This window comes from Etheostoma spectabile, chromosome 11 (assembly GCF_008692095.1).
Source record: "Etheostoma spectabile isolate EspeVRDwgs_2016 chromosome 11, UIUC_Espe_1.0, whole genome shotgun sequence".
Lineage (NCBI taxonomy): Eukaryota > Metazoa > Chordata > Actinopteri > Perciformes > Percidae > Etheostoma > Etheostoma spectabile.
The window spans coordinates 3,936,251-3,953,607 of record NC_045743.1 but is presented as its reverse complement, the minus strand read 5'-3'; the positions used below and the strand labels follow the sequence as shown (position 1 = coordinate 3,953,607).

At 43.7% G+C, this 17,357-nt stretch overlaps 1 protein-coding gene across 3 annotated transcripts in view; it reads right to left on the bottom strand.

Annotated features, from left to right (window-relative positions):
• Positions 1-1,821: 1,821 nt before the first annotated feature.
• The window catches only part of si:dkey-100n23.5 (cyclic AMP receptor-like protein A), a 48,208-nt gene continuing 32,672 nt past the window's right edge, over positions 1,822-17,357 (bottom strand). For all 3 annotated transcript variants that reach the window (XM_032529881.1, XM_032529883.1, XM_032529884.1), the window contains 2 exons: positions 10,653-10,800; positions 1,822-3,494 (listed from right to left, as the gene is read on the bottom strand). In XM_032529881.1, coding sequence (XP_032385772.1) covers positions 3,327-3,494; positions 10,653-10,800 — 316 coding nt within the window. In that variant the 3' untranslated portion in view covers positions 1,822-3,326. The remainder of the gene's footprint in view (positions 3,495-10,652; positions 10,801-17,357) is intronic.

Sequence of the window (17,357 nt, the reverse complement as noted above, 5' to 3'; positions counted from 1 at the left end):
CTGTGCAATACAATAAACTACCGATCATTTCAAATGTGGTGTTTGTATGGTTGATAGGTTCATTGTACATTCCAGTTTATTGTATTGTGTATTGTTTTTTTAGTCCTTTGGAAAATAGTAGCTAAATCAGTTTTTGTATTCAGAGCATGGCAAATGCATTCAATAGAATCAAAAATGTTTGGCTGTAAACGGCTGCATCTCTGATTATTACTAATGTGCTATGCTTTTATTATTGTCAAAAAACCTATGTTGTTGTTGTTTAAAAACACATCAATGAGCCCCACAAGACAGCGTTTTTAATTACAGTGAACATGACCACTGCAGTTTATTTTGAGGCAATCGAACATACACCAGCCTGCTGCCATAAATACTCAATAAGGCATCAAATGTGTATTAATCCACAACTGAAAATAGTCCCCAACTCATGTTGTGTAACTCCTGTTTGAGTATGTTTGCTAACTATACAGTGCCGTTTAGTTTTTTTTGAAAAGGACTAAGCTTTGAAAAAATAAAACTAAACTAGGCCCTTCATTTACTGTATTTGGGATCTGTTATTAAACATTCATTTCTCCAGTAGGAACAAATTACTGTGAGTGCCACAGACAGAGAAGGGAACTTGGATTTAGTCTTTCCCAGAATTGGTTGACAACAGGAACAGTATAGAATAACACTTAGATATCTGTAAAATATTTAGGTTTACGTTTTAAACATAAATTTAACTTTAGTATTTCAAGTTTTGCATCTGCTCAAATGCCACTCTTTTATGTCAGCATATCAGCAAAAAGAGGGTAATTTGACACATTCTTGCAGCGCTGTAAAGCTCCAGTTTAATACAATCAACCTAGAGCTATCTAATTACAACTTCTGATGTAAAGGGATGCAAAAGAACTTCCGGTCAATTACTTATATTTTTAAGATATTTGTCATGCAGGCTGTAATCTCCCCATTAACCTTCTCCAGACTTATGTTTACTGTAAGCGGCGGGTGAGCAGAGTTTAGGAGGGGTTATACCCTCCACCACATCCTTGCCTGTAAATACTGCTTGGCCTCTAATAAACAGCAGACGAGGCTCCCGGTGGAAGCCGTGCAGAGGAGCAAACACCCATCTGGCTTGCCTAGCTGTCGCTCCGAAGTGACAGAACTCCAGCTTGTTTTTCAGCGTCTGGGCTGCTGCTGTCGCCTGCCTGCCTCCCTCCCTCCCTCCCTCCCTTTCCTTCCTCTCTGTGCGTCACAGCTAGGTCATGGCCGGACTCCAACAATGGCTCCGGTTTCTCGAGCCACATGCACAAGACACCCACACACACACCCACACACAACACCCACACACACAGGATAAATGATAGGGTGGTGAGGCGAGCTAATAGTATAGGCAGTGCGCCTGCCGACATGCCCGTGGGCCGCGGGTGTTAAATTGTATCCAATTACGGCGCATGCAACGATATGAGGGGGGAATAATAATTCTTCTTGCGTGACAGGGAGATTCGCTTATTGTCCGGGCTCTTTATATGGAGGGGGTGCAGGGCTCGATACATTCAAGGGTCTGCCGGAGAGCTGTGTAGGTGCGTGTAGGAAAAGTATGGTTTTCTGGAGGACATGGCCCCATATTTCATTAATCAAAATGCCAGTTAAACAGATTTGGAGACAAGGCAGGGGCCAGCAGCAACCGACCAATAATTAATATCCATTATGTAAGCAGCCCAGGTCTTAGGACACACACATGCACACACCATCAACGGACACTTCACAGGATGCAGGGAAGTGACACCAGGGAATGAGGGATTGCATCAATGTGAAAATGAAATAAACACGCCCAGTCTCAGCTTTGTTATGAAATGTCTCTCCTGCTCATTTATTTGATGAAGTGCACAGTCAAGTAATATCAGTAACAGTGCCAAAAGAGGGGTAGAGGGGCACAGTGCAAGTGTGTGTAATCCGGTCGTGGGGCTCTGTGAACTGCAAACTAAAGTTGCACTCTAGTGTCATTGATGCCCAGCAGAAAAGTAAAAAAGGGTCAAGTGTCATTCATTAGTTCAACTTGTCATAGAGACAGCTGATGAAACCACCTCAGTATGTGGTAAACTCAAATAAGCTGAGGTTGGATATAAAGCAACTCTATTATTTTGCCAATCACACCTTAGTTTGTCCATTCACAGCACCACTGACAAGGGCCATGGGGGTGATGGACCCTCAAAGGCTCTTGCTATGCTGTGTGCGTGTCCTCGTTTTCAACCTGTTTTGACAGGCAGAGAAAGCACGTGTTGACTGATTACATGTTTTATTAGTTGTTCATAAGGCTATTTGTATTGAATTGGCTTGACTTTCACGTGAGAGCAGCAGGTTTTTGGATCGAACTGCACATTCTAGTCTGAGGCACGTACAAAAATAGAGTATACACTTAGATATATACAGTATATGATAAATACAGTATAACAAACAAATGTGGCAGTTCATAAGAATACAAAAAACAACCTTTCAAAGTAATACATGTGCGACAGTTGAAACAAAAGTAATGCAATATGCAAACAACAGTAATGCAAAATGCTAAAAAGGAAAAACAGAAAACCAATACTGTCTGAGGAAGGAGGAACTCCTTTGGGACTTATTTGCCCTACCAAGTTTAAAAAAAAGAAAGAAAGAAAACTACTATATGTCCACTATACCTCACCTCCCCTAACCCCTATCGCGAAGAAAATTGTTCGGAACTGGGATCAATCTCATCATAGATGCTTTCACATCTGACACACAGGGTGCTTTTTAAAAAGGCCTGCTTTTCACCTCCTCCCCTGTAGAGAAGTGAAAAGGTAATTGCTCTGAATGCTAAACTAACACCTTGTTATGATTGCCTTTCAGTCGTTCTTTATGGGTCTTTTTTCCCCCTTTCATTTTGGTAGTATGCCAAAGTGCTGCAGAATGCAGGAGTCAAGCAGGCAGCGCAGAGAGGGGAAATCGTTTTAAGACCTTTGGGATGCAGCAGATGCCTTTAACATTAGGAAGATCTTCTGAGCTGCTCCTTTCTTTCTCCACTCTCGTGGTAGTACTGCAGGGAGCTGCAGCTCTGTCTAGTGTGTGTGCGTGCGTGTGAATGTCTGTGTGTGTGTCTTTAGGATATTAAATAGTAAAGGATGGGGATTAATAATGGAACCTGACAGCTCATCTCCGCCTTCTATCTGCCTGACTGTCCCCCCCAATCTTCCCTTCCATTCCCTCCCTACCTCTTGTTCCTCCCTCTCAGTTTCTAATCCGCTGCGTCTCTTTCTGGCTGTGACCTCCAGCTCGTCTCCCTCTCTCCTTCTCTCTCTCTCTCGCTCCCTCTCTCCTGCTATCTCTCAGGGCCCTCGGTCTTTCAGGGTCATGTCAGGAGAGTAGAAGAGCACGTTGGTGCCATCGTCGTCGTCATCGCTGAGGTCGACCAGGTCAGCCTGTGTGTAGCGCACCGCCCCAGGGTGGTACTCTCCGATCCTTGTCCTGTCACACAGCCGTGACTGCAGAGCCAGCTAGAAAACACACGCACAGTTTGAAATTAACACACACGTGTGCACTGGTGTGAGAGAGTATGTCCACACTAAACCTTTTTGATAAAAACAGTTTTTTCCCTCATTATTCTGGCCAATCCATTCACACTGTGATTGCGGTTTTACACACACACACAAAAAAGACGTGGACTGTTCAGACAGACGCCAGAGGCAAGACAGGCTGAACTGATTGTGAACTAAACCTCCAAATGGCAACCTGGTGCTGCCATTTAAGATGCAAAAATCGGAATGCCAATCTGGAGAAGTTAAGAAATGCCCAACTTCATGCTAATAAACTCTAACACACGGGAGCAATGTTTGTCTTGATTCACTCTGGAAACTGAAGCACAGTTAATTTCATTTTTTTCCCACTCAACTACATAAATTAAATTAAATGGAGGAAAGGCATTTAGTCACAGTCAATGGCACTCAATATCATATAACTTTATGGAACTATCAGCATTTTAAAAAAACTGCTTTGTCATGCACCAGTACAGTGGACAACGGAGAAAATAACTGACCAGAGCAACTTTAAGTGTAATTAAAATGTTTAAAATGCTTGCATGCCTCAGGGTGGTGAGAATCAAGAGAGAGCCTGCCACATTCAGTCTGTTAAGGGATCCCACACCTTACTGACGTTAAATTACGGGGCTTTGTGTCCGACCATTTTTGCCACTTTCTGAAACACCCTCTGAACAGTCACACCCACTTTACTACATGATATGCCAGCTGAGGTGAGAAAGGAGCCAGGGTTTGAACTTCAACCTCTAGCTCGCTTTTTTCCTTCTTTATTCTTTACACATCTATTTCTGTCACTTTCCATGCAAGCAACCTAGTGCAACACTATGAATGTGATATTTGAGTTGAGTCATGCAAGAGACACCCAATTCCGACTTTGTTTTAACATCCGTCCTGAGTGATCCGATCACAAGTAGAAAGCTCTAGGTAGAGTACAGGCCAAAAGTTTGGACACACCTTCTCTTTCAATGCGTTTACTTTATTTTCATGACTATTTACATTGTAGATTCTCACTGAAGGCATCAAACTATGAATGAACGCATATGGAATTATGTACTTAACAAAAAACGGTGAAATAATTCTGCAATAGGTCTTATATTTTCGATTCCTCAAAGTAACCACCCTTTGGTTTTTTGATAGTGCTGCAAACCCTTGGTGTTCTCACAATGAGCTTCATGAGCTAGTCACCTGAAATGGTTCTCACTTCACAGGTGTGCCTTGTCAGGGTTAATTAGTGGAATTTCTTGCCTCATTAATGGGGTTGAGACCATCAGTTGTGTTGTGCAGAAGTCAGGTTGATACACAGCCGACGGCCCTACTGGACAACTGTTAGAATTCATATTATGGCAAGAACCAATCAGCTAAGTAAAGAGAAACAAGTGGCGTCATTACTTTAAGAAAAATAACCACATTTGGAGCGGTCCACATTCTAACAGCAGTGCAAACGTCAATGCGTCCGGTGTCCACATTAAACACCGCCTACTCAGCTGTGAGCTGAACTATGTGGCCTACTCATTCAAAGTATTTCTCATGTCCCAAAAACCACTGAATTGTCTGTTTTGGATGTTTTTGTTTTGTTGCTGCCTGCTCTTGGCTGTCTGCAGCGCTGTTGCCTTGAAAAGGTATACAATAACGTTATTTTTAGTTTCCTAAAACGTCCCTGAATTCACAAATATGTAGGCTATTACTACCAAACGTCCTTCTCCTATGTTGTCTCCTTCTGTTATTCATTGTCTAGCATTGCCAGAGGTATACAGTGCTTTGGGCAAACTGAATGACTAATGCAGCAACTGTAAAATGGTTTAATTTCCTAAAAGTATTCACAATAATAGTCCCCTGTTATTTCGGTATTTGCGTGCTTATTATGAAGCGACAAAATCTGGAAATGCAGCAGTAATGTAACAAGTCTGCTGCTGTGCTCTTGACAACTCCTAAGCGAACATGAAACAGATACAGAGATACAGTTAGAAGCTACAAAAGTACTATGAGCGGAACACAGAGACTTTTAAAAACATCTTTGTTTTTTTCCTGCACAGGTCCCGCTGATAGACATCCCTATGTTGGCATCCTTGTACAGTATAGGGGTGGCACACAGACAGACTGTGGGCAGCATTTTTCCATTTGATTCATGTGAGAGGAACAACTGACATTTATAGACACACACACAAGCATCCTATGCAAACAGAAACGATGTCTGTGTGTATTTGCATTTAGAGCGGAGAAGTGAGATCCGATCACAATTGGTCACTCAAAACGCATTTGGAGACACATTCTACTGACAGGTGAAAACACCTGTACCTAGAGCTGTCCACCTGTGATCAGATCACTCAGGATGGATGTTAAACCAGGTCGGAATGGGGCCAGAGAGTCTGCTACTTTAAGTTTGTGTATGTGTAAACAGGGCAGTAGAGCCAATTGGAGCATACTGACACCTTTAGTGTGAAACAATGATCTAAGCCTGATCTCAAAACTGTATAGCAGCTGAGTTAGGAAGACAACTCTTTGTCACCTCTAACTTTTTCTGGTCAATTATTTCAAATGTCAGACTAGTTGAACATGCAATAAAGGAGCGATCAACCTGTATTAATGCTAATTTTGTCAGAAGACTTTGGATCTGTTGTCCACTGGTTAACAAGTGGCATTTATGACCTGCAATCAAATCCCTATTTCATGCTCATTCAGTTGTCGGACAACAGAAACAGAAAAAGAGAATAACAAAATATTAAATTTCAGCCATTTTAAAACACAGTATAGGTGATCACAGATGTTTAAAGTAAAGCTGAGACTCAGCAGAGTAACCAAAAACAGGAGGACAAAGAAGAGATCTTTATAAAAACGTAGACACAAATTGTTTTCACATGAACATCATTTTCAAAATTAGGCTTAGTGTGGACGTACGGTACAGAGACATGTTTTTTCCTGCATGCGCACCGCATATGCACAGAAAAAGTAAGAGGTGAGCTCATTGCAGAGCCACAGGCAGTTCAGCTGTGTGGCTAGAATGCAGATCAATATCAGGGAAGGAGAGAGTGTAAGAGGGGGGAGAGAGGGAGTGAGAAGGAGAGTACACAGGTGGGAGGGAGATGCAACACAAAGGAGAGCGGCAGAAATAATGTAAGAGATAAATGCCAGAGATGCTGTAACAGGGTACTGGGAACAGAAGAGGCATGGGAACAGACATTCACATATAAAGAGATTGAGATAGAGATAGGAAGAGAGACGGAGGAGAAGAGTCAAAGACCTCAAGGAATAGAGGAAAAAAACAACTGAGGAATGGATCAAGCAAGAGATCCGAGGCAGAGAGACCGTTTACATACAAAAAAAAACCTGCCAGTTAGGCAAACTGGTCTTAGGGAAGGTCATTGTCTAACTGAACAGAAAAAGCACAAGAGACAAGTGAGTGGGAGTATGAAGCCTTCTTAATTTAAAAAAAGTTAACTGCAATAATTTAGAAACATGTTAGTCTTTTGTCTGAAGGAGAATAATGTGTTTTTTTGCAGACCACCCATGGCTTCAATGTTTATGTTCTTTTCTAGAAACACAAGTTGGTCAATGTGTTCTGGATCCAGAGTGCTTCGCTGTGCTGTTATTGACATTATATCCCCATTAGGGGAGAACGGCCTGGGAGTTGGGGGGTGTTTTGTTTTCGCCATAACCAAATCGGTAGTGTGTGACGTATCTATCCCAACAATGTCATTTTGAGTTGAAATGGAGCAGGAAGTAGCAAGGGGCAGTTAACCTGATGTTTCTACAACAATAAAATAATCCAGGGATTTAGGTTTTTTTGTATGGCGATTACAATAAACCTGTACAGCTACGTCGACCACGTCCACACTCAGTGAGCTACACTGTCGACCTGTTTTTTTCTGGCCTGTTTGTGTTTAAATTTGATCAAATTGGCACCATCAACTGCTCCAACTGCTGACGGGCCACATCAGCAAGCCTTGCCTTGATTTCAGAACACTGTCCTTTTTACCTCTTGCAGTATCTTTGCCCCACAGCTCTCCCTCCGTACCTCCATTTCAACTCATCGGTGACCCCTTGGGAGTTCTGCCTCACAGTTTGAAAACCTATGGACTAGATTATACCACCTTAAAGTGGTTCAATGTGTGTTGGTTGGCTGGCTCGCGGTTTACTAGCTCACTAATGCCACATTTCCACTGCATGGTACTTGCAAGTTATTTGTCTTGGTTTTCCTTTGGTAAACGTTGTGGATAGTACCAGGCACTTTATTTGGTATCACCTCAGTCGAGGTTGCAAGCAGGCTGAGCTCATGCTAATGGAGCTTACCCGCTGCTAGTACCAGCTCTACTCAGCCCGGCCGCAGTGCCACATCCTCCTTTTTCTTTTGCTGATTTAGTACCATCTCATGTGTGAGGCGAGTGGGGCTGATAGTCATAGCGACGATGCAGAAAACCGCTGTGACCCAACGGGACACACACAAAACGTCAAAGGTGTGTTGTTTTTGATTCTCAGCATGTGGCTGTTGCCAGAAGACACATTTTGTTTCAAAAGACAAAGGTGTGGCAAGCAATGACAACGCGGTGATTAGTGACGGTTCTCTCCAACCAATCAGTAGTCTGTAGGTTTTCACGTCACCTTTTGGTATCGCCTCAGCTTGCTTAGAACCTTGATGGAGGTGGTACTAAAAAAGTACCTGTTGGCAAGTACCAGGGACTTTTTTCATAATGGAAAACCAAAAAAGGCAAATAGATTTGTGGCGAGTCAAACAGGCACCATGTAATGGAAAAAACGCCATAAACGATGGAGTTAAAACACTGCAGAGCAAATTAAAAAACATGGCAGCACAAAAAAAACATGCCATAGTTTATTGAAGAAGTACAAACAATCCTCTGTTTGGCTGTTGATGAAAGCATCCAGCGAGAGAACACACTGTATTTGTGTTTGTGTTGCGTTGAAGATAATGTCACAGCAGTTTTCAGGCGGCATCTCTATGACAATAAGCTAAGAATCCCGCCTAAATTGAGGGGGTACTATCTGTACTGGAAAACTAAATCGAGAAAAGTACTTGCTATTAAAAGCAAATCAAGTTGAGCCGAGCCGAACCGTACCCTGCGGTGGATATTTTGCATAACTTTAGTTTCTGAGTGACGGTGTAGAATTTATTCATAAAATACGTCACCTTCATCTTGCAAAATTACAGTTACACTGTTTGGACATCAGGAGTGGGATCCTTTAATAGAGAGTACAGTGAGAAGGGATTGAAAACACTTTCAATATACACATTGCATTTGAGAAGTGTTTTAAGGCAGACTTGAAAACATCAGAGCCAATCCCTTTAAATGCATGTAAATGCACCACAGGCAAACAGCGAGAGGAACAGAAAGAGAGCACCAGCATCAGTGACTAAAGTAGAAGAGGCAGGGTTAAGACGGGTGGGGGTGTCTTGTACGAAAGCGCAGATTTGTTGCGTTGACGGAGGAATGTTTTGATGCTGTTACAATCCCCCCCCCTCCCCCCCTTCTATCCCTTACCCGCCTCTCCCCGCCAATCTCACACCTGATGTGTGGGGGCTGCTGGGAGTTGCATGCCAAGATGAATAACAACCGGCTGTTAGTCACGATAGAGCACGAAACACACACACACACACACACACACACACACACACACAAACACACGCTCACACACACACAGACGCCGCCTCTCTCTCTGTCTCTCTGTCTCTCTCTCACACACACACCTTCTCTCTCAGTCTTTCTCTCTCTGACACACACAAACAGCATTTTCTCTGTGATTTACGAACACATTGAGATTCCATTTCACTCCTCTGTCTCTCTCTCTCTCTCTCTCTCTCTCCCGACTCACCACAGTGCTACATTGACATTTGGGTAGAAGGTCATACCACACATTCCAGTCTTCCACTTTGTGCTCATGACCCGTTATCAGCATGGTTGGTGACACTGAGTAGGTGACACTATGTGTGTGTGTGTGTATGTGTGTGTGTGTGTGTGTGTGTGTGTGTGTGTGGTGTGTGTGTGTGTGTGTGTGTGTGGGTGCGTGGGTGCGTGCGTGCGTGCGAACTAAGACCACAGAGACGTTTTTCTGTGTGGTTCAATATCAGCTCTGGCTTATACCCGCAGATACTGTCAAAATGTTTGTAGATTGAGACAAATGTGTGGAAAACTGTATTGATTGTGGTGTTTATTGAAATGCAACTGATGAGGTTTGCGGTTCAAATTCGATGAGGTTAAAAAAAAACGTCATCAACATCAATTTTGTCTTCATTACATTTCCCTAAAAGCTCAATTTATGAAAGAGATAAAAAGAGAAAGTCTTGTGGATTTGTAATTTCACTCTTTAATAAGGGGATTTTGGCATCAGACCCAACAAATATTTCCTGTGTAGGTGATTCATGAACACCTGTGACAGATGGAACCAGTCGATTTGGAAAGTTAAGTAGTCTAATTACAAAATCTGAAGAGAGGTACTTTGAAGAAAGCTAAAAACATGAAAAAAATAAACTGAGTTTTGTACAATTAGCACACCAGTTAACTTAAACTTTTAAGAAGTATTAGGGTTGCTTAACCTTTTTCTTTTTACAGAATGATTATATAATACAGATGCATTAGAAATATTTTAGGGCTACAACTGACAGTTATTTGTTATTATCAATTAAGCTGATTCTTGATTAATCGCTTATTCAATGAACCGTCAGAAAATAGTGAATCAGGTGGATTTGTGGCATTTTTCCTTGACACATTACTACTTATCAAGTTTGTTGTCAATTCATTCTCTGTCAATTGTGGCTGTAGACTCTTTTGGTGCCTTCACACCGAGGCGTTTTCAGTGGCGCTATGACATACAAAATCAATGCAAAGATGCAAAAAGAGGAGCGGCGTGAATGACGCGACGCAAAAGACGCAATGTGAATATTCTTGCTGTGACTGTGCTATTTGTGTTGTCAAACAATTTTCTCCATAATGTAAATGGAAGTGTTACAGAAATGATACCAGGTCTGACCTAGTCAGATTGGCAAATCAACTTTTACGTAAAAATTACTTGAGGATTCCAACATGATCAATAAGTTATTTTCCAAACACATTTACCTACTGATTTGCATATCTGAAAGGGGCTAAATATGTGTGTGTGCAGCTGCTGTACCTGCATGCCAGTAGGGCTCAGTAGGCTCCACCAATCCCTATCCAGACCAAAAACAAAGGCGTTGGCTAAACCGTGGAGTGGTGCTGACAGGACGTGCAACAGAGTGAGCGAGAAGGAGGGATCCTTCGGGTAGAATGCATTATGGACCCTGTTGGAGGAGAGAGGGAAAAAAGGAGAGAGAAACAGGTATTGAAATGAAGAGTTCCATAAAAAAAAGTTGTAAATACAGAGACAACCTGCAATAGAGCTTCACGGGTGAGGATGGAGTGATTGAAGGAGAAGTCAGAAGGAGTAGAAAGGCAGCAACAGAGAAAAAAAGGGAAAGACGAAGATATGGTTGATAGACAGAGCACCAGAAAGAGGGAGAAAGAGAGGGAGAGGACAAGTGAGTGACAGGCTGAGGGACAGGGTGAGAACAAGAGGTAATGAGAGCGAGCAGCAGAGGCAGAAAAAGAAAGGGGGAGAGAGAGGAAAAGGGGAGGGCGAAAGAGCGAGTGAGCTTTATATCAGCGTTTAAGAGCCCATTAGGCAGCGTGAGACGGCTGGGCTGACACATTCTTGGCTGCCGCCTCGACAGCACGCAGCACTTTACAAGGACAGGGAGAAGTGTAGCGCTCAACTCCCTTCCTCTGCATCTCTCCCCTTTCTCTCATCTCAGTTTCCAGTTTCCCCTGACCACAATTTCACCATCCAATCTTCTCCTTCTTTTTCATTCCATGCACGTTTCCTACACACTGCGTCCCGCCTTACGATCTCTCTCCCATTTCTTTGCATTCGGTTTCATCGGTCTGGGTTACTCACTTTCATCTTGACTCATGAGGGTGATCCTCGATTCTTTTCAATTCCCCTCCCTGTGCCTATCTCTCTGGGAGCCTGAGGCATGACTAGAAGGAGAACCTGATATTGTGTGGTGCGGCTGCAAACTAATGGCTGCCTCTGAGAATGATGCCGCTCAGCCATTAACCCTGGATTAACCCTGTATTAGCGCTGCTCGTCGGGTTAGCCTGCCGCTAATGTCTTTTATTGATCTATTAGCAAGAGAATCAAACCACACACAGCTCACAGCGTTTTCCCTGTTTGCGGTGGTCCTGGGTTGGGTGTGCAGAGCGAACTAAGTGGCGGTGGTAGTTGACATCAGGGTCAGAAAATTCATCCCCAAGCTACTTGTGCCCCGCAGGGAAGGAAGATACAAAACCAACCATTTGAGGAAAAGAAAAAAACACTGTTGTATTGTGGTTACAAGGGGTTACAAAATGCACCACAGTCACTCATCTCTACATGACAGTCAGAAGATGAGAGTCTGCAGTCATTCAAATTATAATTATTTTGTTGAAATCATTGGTAACGGCACAACTGTTGAACTGAACTTTTCTCGCCATAATCATTTCACAACAGTGTTGCCAATAGTGTGACATCATTGTGCACCATGCTTATCTCTTACACTCTCTTTCCACAACGCTGTAGAGGAGGGTCTGGTGAGTCCACACAGCATTCTGGGATGGGAGAAAAACGTGCTCTGGTTTATTGGTATTTCTTTAAACCAAATACAATCGTCATGGGCGGCGCTAAGTGCCGGAGAGAGCCACGGTGCCGCTGCAAAATAGCCTCGGGAAGGAACTTGTTTTGGCGGAAGGTGTACGTTTGTTTTAGTTGTGCAACAGAAAACTGAGGTTCAACAAACGGTCTAGCTACTGTATCTGTTTGGATTTACCCTGCAGAGATCTAAAGAGCAGTTAACCATAGTCCTCACAAATACACCAGAGTTTAAAATTCCAACACAAAGAAAGCAAAAGATAACGGACTTCCAGCCGAAAGAGAGACCCAATCCAGGGAGTGGAACGTCACGGATAAAGACTAGTGTCTAGTGTCAGAAGAACTTAAGCTACTAGCATTAGTTTACCATCACTCTGTCTGCAGCTCTCCACTCTTGAAACAGCATTTGTTTTAGGAAATTGTGCTTTGGTACAGGATTTCTTCTCCTCTTTGGCTGGCAGTAACGTTAGTCATACAGGTCAAAATGGTGCTTATCTTTTCCGTTTAGGATTGACCTATCTTCCAGAAGTGGAGTGGGAGTCGAACCCGGACCTGGGACCTGGGTTCGACCCGGACCTGGGACCTGGGTTCGACTCCGACCCGTGGCCCTTTGCTGCATGTCATCCCTGCCCCCCCTCCCCTTTCATGTCTCCTGCTGTCCTATCAAAATAAAAATAATAAAAAATAATAAAAAATAATAAAAAATTAAAAAATTAAAAATAATCTTTAAAAAAAAAAAACGTTGCACCTTGAAATATACAGGTTAGAGGCAGTTTTACTTTGTTAACCTAAGCAAGCACATCATTATGATCTTTTGTCTTCCCTTTAAAACCCAGTGAGAACTGCAGGTGAACAGCACAGAAGATGATTATGGAGATTCGTCCACAAATCTGGTTATAATCCTTTCTGATCCTCTTTTGCAGCACGAGGTTGCAAGGTTTATTTGCTACTAATCTGTCTCCATTTATCTTCCAACTACCCTTTTAAAAGTTGTGACAGGGAAGAAACCACAAGTTGGGCTGGGGAAGGTTGCGGACCAACCTGTAATGAGAACTGGTGTAAATCTTTTTGGGTAATGGTGTCAACTAAATGCCTAAATGCAGCCTAAAATAAAACCAACAGTGCAGCTAGTGGAGCGTAGAGTGGCATGTCCTGGCACTTGTCGGAGTAAGGACCATTTCAGAGCGACGCTGTCTATTTTCTGGGTTAGCCTACTGCTGTATCTCCGAGGACCAGACCAGCTGCTGCTCACATTCATTTCACTTCCCATTAAAGGTGAAATAAATCAGGAGTCCCCACACAACCTCCTTAGAGACGCAGCAAACACACACACACACACACATACACACACACACACACGAGAAAGTTGGACACAAGCAGACATGCATAAACACACAACACTGCCTGTGCATGTGCGTAGCGGTGTGTAGATACAGTATAACTTAGGTCATATGCATTGTGGATGTCAGGTGGAGAGGAAATGCAATCAATGTGTGTTTGTGTGAGCGTCTGCCTGTGTGTGTGTTTCTGTGTGTTTTCTCTGACAGCGCAGCGGTGAGAGTGAGTGGGTCTGCGTGAAGGGGGGCTATTCCTGGGTCTCATTTTTTTTTTCCCCTGCTGCCGCAAAGAAATGCGATCGGCATCCGGGGAAACGAGAGCTGGCAGCAAGCAATCATCTGCCTGCCACACCACACACAAAACACACAACACACACACACACACACACACACACACACACACACACACACACACACACACACCCCACACACACAAAACAGACAAACGCACTCGCAGTGCCGAGCAACACGCGCCATGGCAACGGAACAGCCGCAATTAGAGGCAAGAGCCTTTCCCCTCCATCGAGGGAGAGACGGAGAGCGAAATGAAAGGACGAAAGAAAGAGCAGGCAAGAGAGAGAGAGAGACAGGAAGAGGGGAGGGGGCGAGACAAGTGTCAGAGAAACAGCACCACACAGGAAGGAGAGAGGGAGAGTAGAAGAGGAAAGGAGAACACGATAAAGAGGTGTGAATGTGCAAGAGTGAGGCTGCGAAGGGGAAAGCAGGCCGAGAGCAATGGAGGAGGAAGAGGAGGGAAAAGGGCTGAAGGCGTGAGGCCGAATGGAAAAGACCAAAAAGCAGAGGAGTCAGAGAGCGAGGAAGAGTAGGAGGAGAGATATTCAAAAAGACAGATTGCAAGACATGAGCGAGACAAACAAAAGAGATTACGTGCTAGAGAAACCAAGATAAGACGGGAGGGGGGGGGAAAGGCGAGGAGGTTAGATAGAAAGAGAAGGGAGAGATGAAGAGATGGATGGAGGCACGTGGAGGATGAGGGGGGCTGTTTCTCCTGTGTGAGCTGGGCTAATGAAAGATGAATGAGGGAGGCAGTGGTGGGAAGGAGAGTGTGGCTGCGGGCGATGCCTGGCTGAGCTGCTGTGTGTGTGTTTGTCGGGTTTGTGTGTGTGGCGCAGTCAAGCGAGTCTCACAGTTGGCCGGCTGGTGTTGGACAACAGGGATGATATTGTGTATACTGTATGGCTCGGGAGCAAACGGTCAACAACAATAAACACACTTACACGCTTGTACACACATAGAAGCAGCCACATCTAGCTTTTAGTGGAAGCCGACTGCCACCTGTAAGCATTAAGTCAATCATTTGTACTCACACAGCGTCTCCGAGCCCTGCTCACTTATTCAGACCTTCCATCTATCATGCTGTCAGTCACTCTTTGAACCTGTCTCTCTCTCTCTCTCGCACCCTCCAGATTCTGTGCAAAAGCCTTCAACCGCTGCCTCTCCCTATCTCCTCCAATATCCCACCCTGCCAGTCTATTCCACTTTCCAACCATCAATTTCCCTGCTCCCTCCATCAGAGTTCACCTTTTTGTCTGCCTATTAATTGTTGTGCCGAACATCCTCAGAGCTGTGAGAGAAGCGTACTGTAACAGCTTGGACACAAACTCCCTTCCAAGAGTGGAGGGGAGCCAGACAGAGAAGTCATCCTGACCCTGATCGCACTTCTTCTTCTGCCTGACTTCTTTTTTTGCTTATTTTTCCTCCAGACGAATCACATGCTTTGCAGTACCATAACAAGGCCCTAGTGCTCCGACTAAAAGGGATAATTCATTTCTGAGAATAAATCATTGCTACTATGGTGCACTGTATTGGGAGGATTTATATACTAGAATTAAAAAGTATGACCAGCTATGGTGATACTCACTGTACAGCTTACCTGTTTTTAAACAGCTTTTAGGGTTATTAAGACAATTTGAATGCACTTAAAATTAAATTTAGGTCCAATTAGAGATATCAATTTTAACACCAAAATGAAAAAAAAGACAAATATTTTCCACAAAGAGACACTAGGAAACAATAACTAGAAATTGCCAGAGTTCATTAAAGTCTAATTATGCTTCATGATGCTTTGGGGCATGATAACCCTTTATCGAATTTAAACCAAATAGAACCCACTTATTGAATCCAAATCCTTCAAAGCACGATCCGTTGTGTGCAGTTTTAACTCGCAACAATTATATAGAACAAAGTTATAAATAACTTGGGCTGATAACTATTTTTTTAAAGGACTTAAACACAATGATCGTCATTCAATCAGGGGAAAGCCTGACCTGTGCATACACTGACTGAGCTAAAAGGTTCTGTTGCTTGTTTACTTGTCTATTGTGCATTTGTGGCGGCCTTGAGGACATCAGAGACAGGACAGGCCTTTCATTGTCCAGTGACAACATGTGATCAGCCACTCAAATGGGCATAAAGCTGTAATACTTGTGAACTAGCTGCAGGAATATGGTGTATTGGACATGTGAATGATTTACTTTGATCACAGGGTCAACATGGAGATTACTGTCAAGTTATGAGTATGACTCCCATTATTCACACACACCCACGGATGCACAGCACACGCAGAAACAGAACATACTCATACAAACATGTAAGCGCATGCACACACGCCAACATACACTAACAGGCACACACAGACCTTGGGGACTGAAGCGGCTAACGTTCACCAACAGAATAAAACCCAAACAAAGAGACATCCTGTTTCCTGGAACACAACACCACTCAACCCTCTGTGCTGGGAGCAGCCAATAAACAGACAACACACACACACACACCACACACACACAACACACACACACACACACACACACACACACACACACACCCCACCACAACACACACACACACACAAAATCAGTTCATTGTCCGATGCCGCACATGTTTCCTTGCGCCCTGATTCATGTACCGCTGTGTGTCTGTGTCCAGCGATGCCACTGGCTGTGACTTAGAGTGCTGGTGCACGTGAGTTCACGCTTGTGAGAGGCTGTGGCCAGAAGTATGTGTCTTGTGTGTGTGTGAGAGGAAGAGAGAGAGAAGGAGGGAGAGCAGATGATAGAGTAGGCTTTAGCGATTCCCTGGAGTGTGAGGCAGCGTTTACGGCACTCTCAGAGCAGCCAGAGTGATGAATATTTAAAGACGTGCATGAAAGAGCAGAGGGAGGGGGAGCAGGGTGCGTGCGTGCACATGCGTGCATGAGGCAGGTTATCTAGTTTCTCCTTTAACTTTTACATGTGCTTGTGAATACTTTAGGCATGTTTATGAATGTATGTGCCTAAATGTAGTTGTATGTCTATATAAGACTATATGTATCTATATAATTTCTAGGTAGGTATATAGGGACTTATGTATTTTATTTTTGTGTATATGTGTGTTAATGTTTGCACGTCTATGGGCATGTACACGTGCCTGTATTCTACGTGTGTTTAAATATAAGCATTTTTTGTCTGCATAGTGATTCACATGCATGCAAATGTAATTTTTTGTTTATATACACTGTGTACGGACCCACTACAATATTAAATCCAGAGCCTGTGTGTGTGTGTGTGTGTGTGTGTGTGTGTGTGTGTCTCTGTGTCCAGCTTTGGCGTGGATGCATGCCCTGTGTGTGCGTTTGCACTTCACACAGCCCTGTAGGCCAGCTCTCTGTCTCGCTAAATGGGGATGAATAGCAGAGGGTTGCTGCTGCTCAACAGGAGACGAATGGTTACGGGGCTTCCGTCTCCAGTTACACACCGATCACTGCCTGAGACGCAAAAAGTACCAGCACGCACACACACCACCCCACACACACCCACACACACACACACACACACAC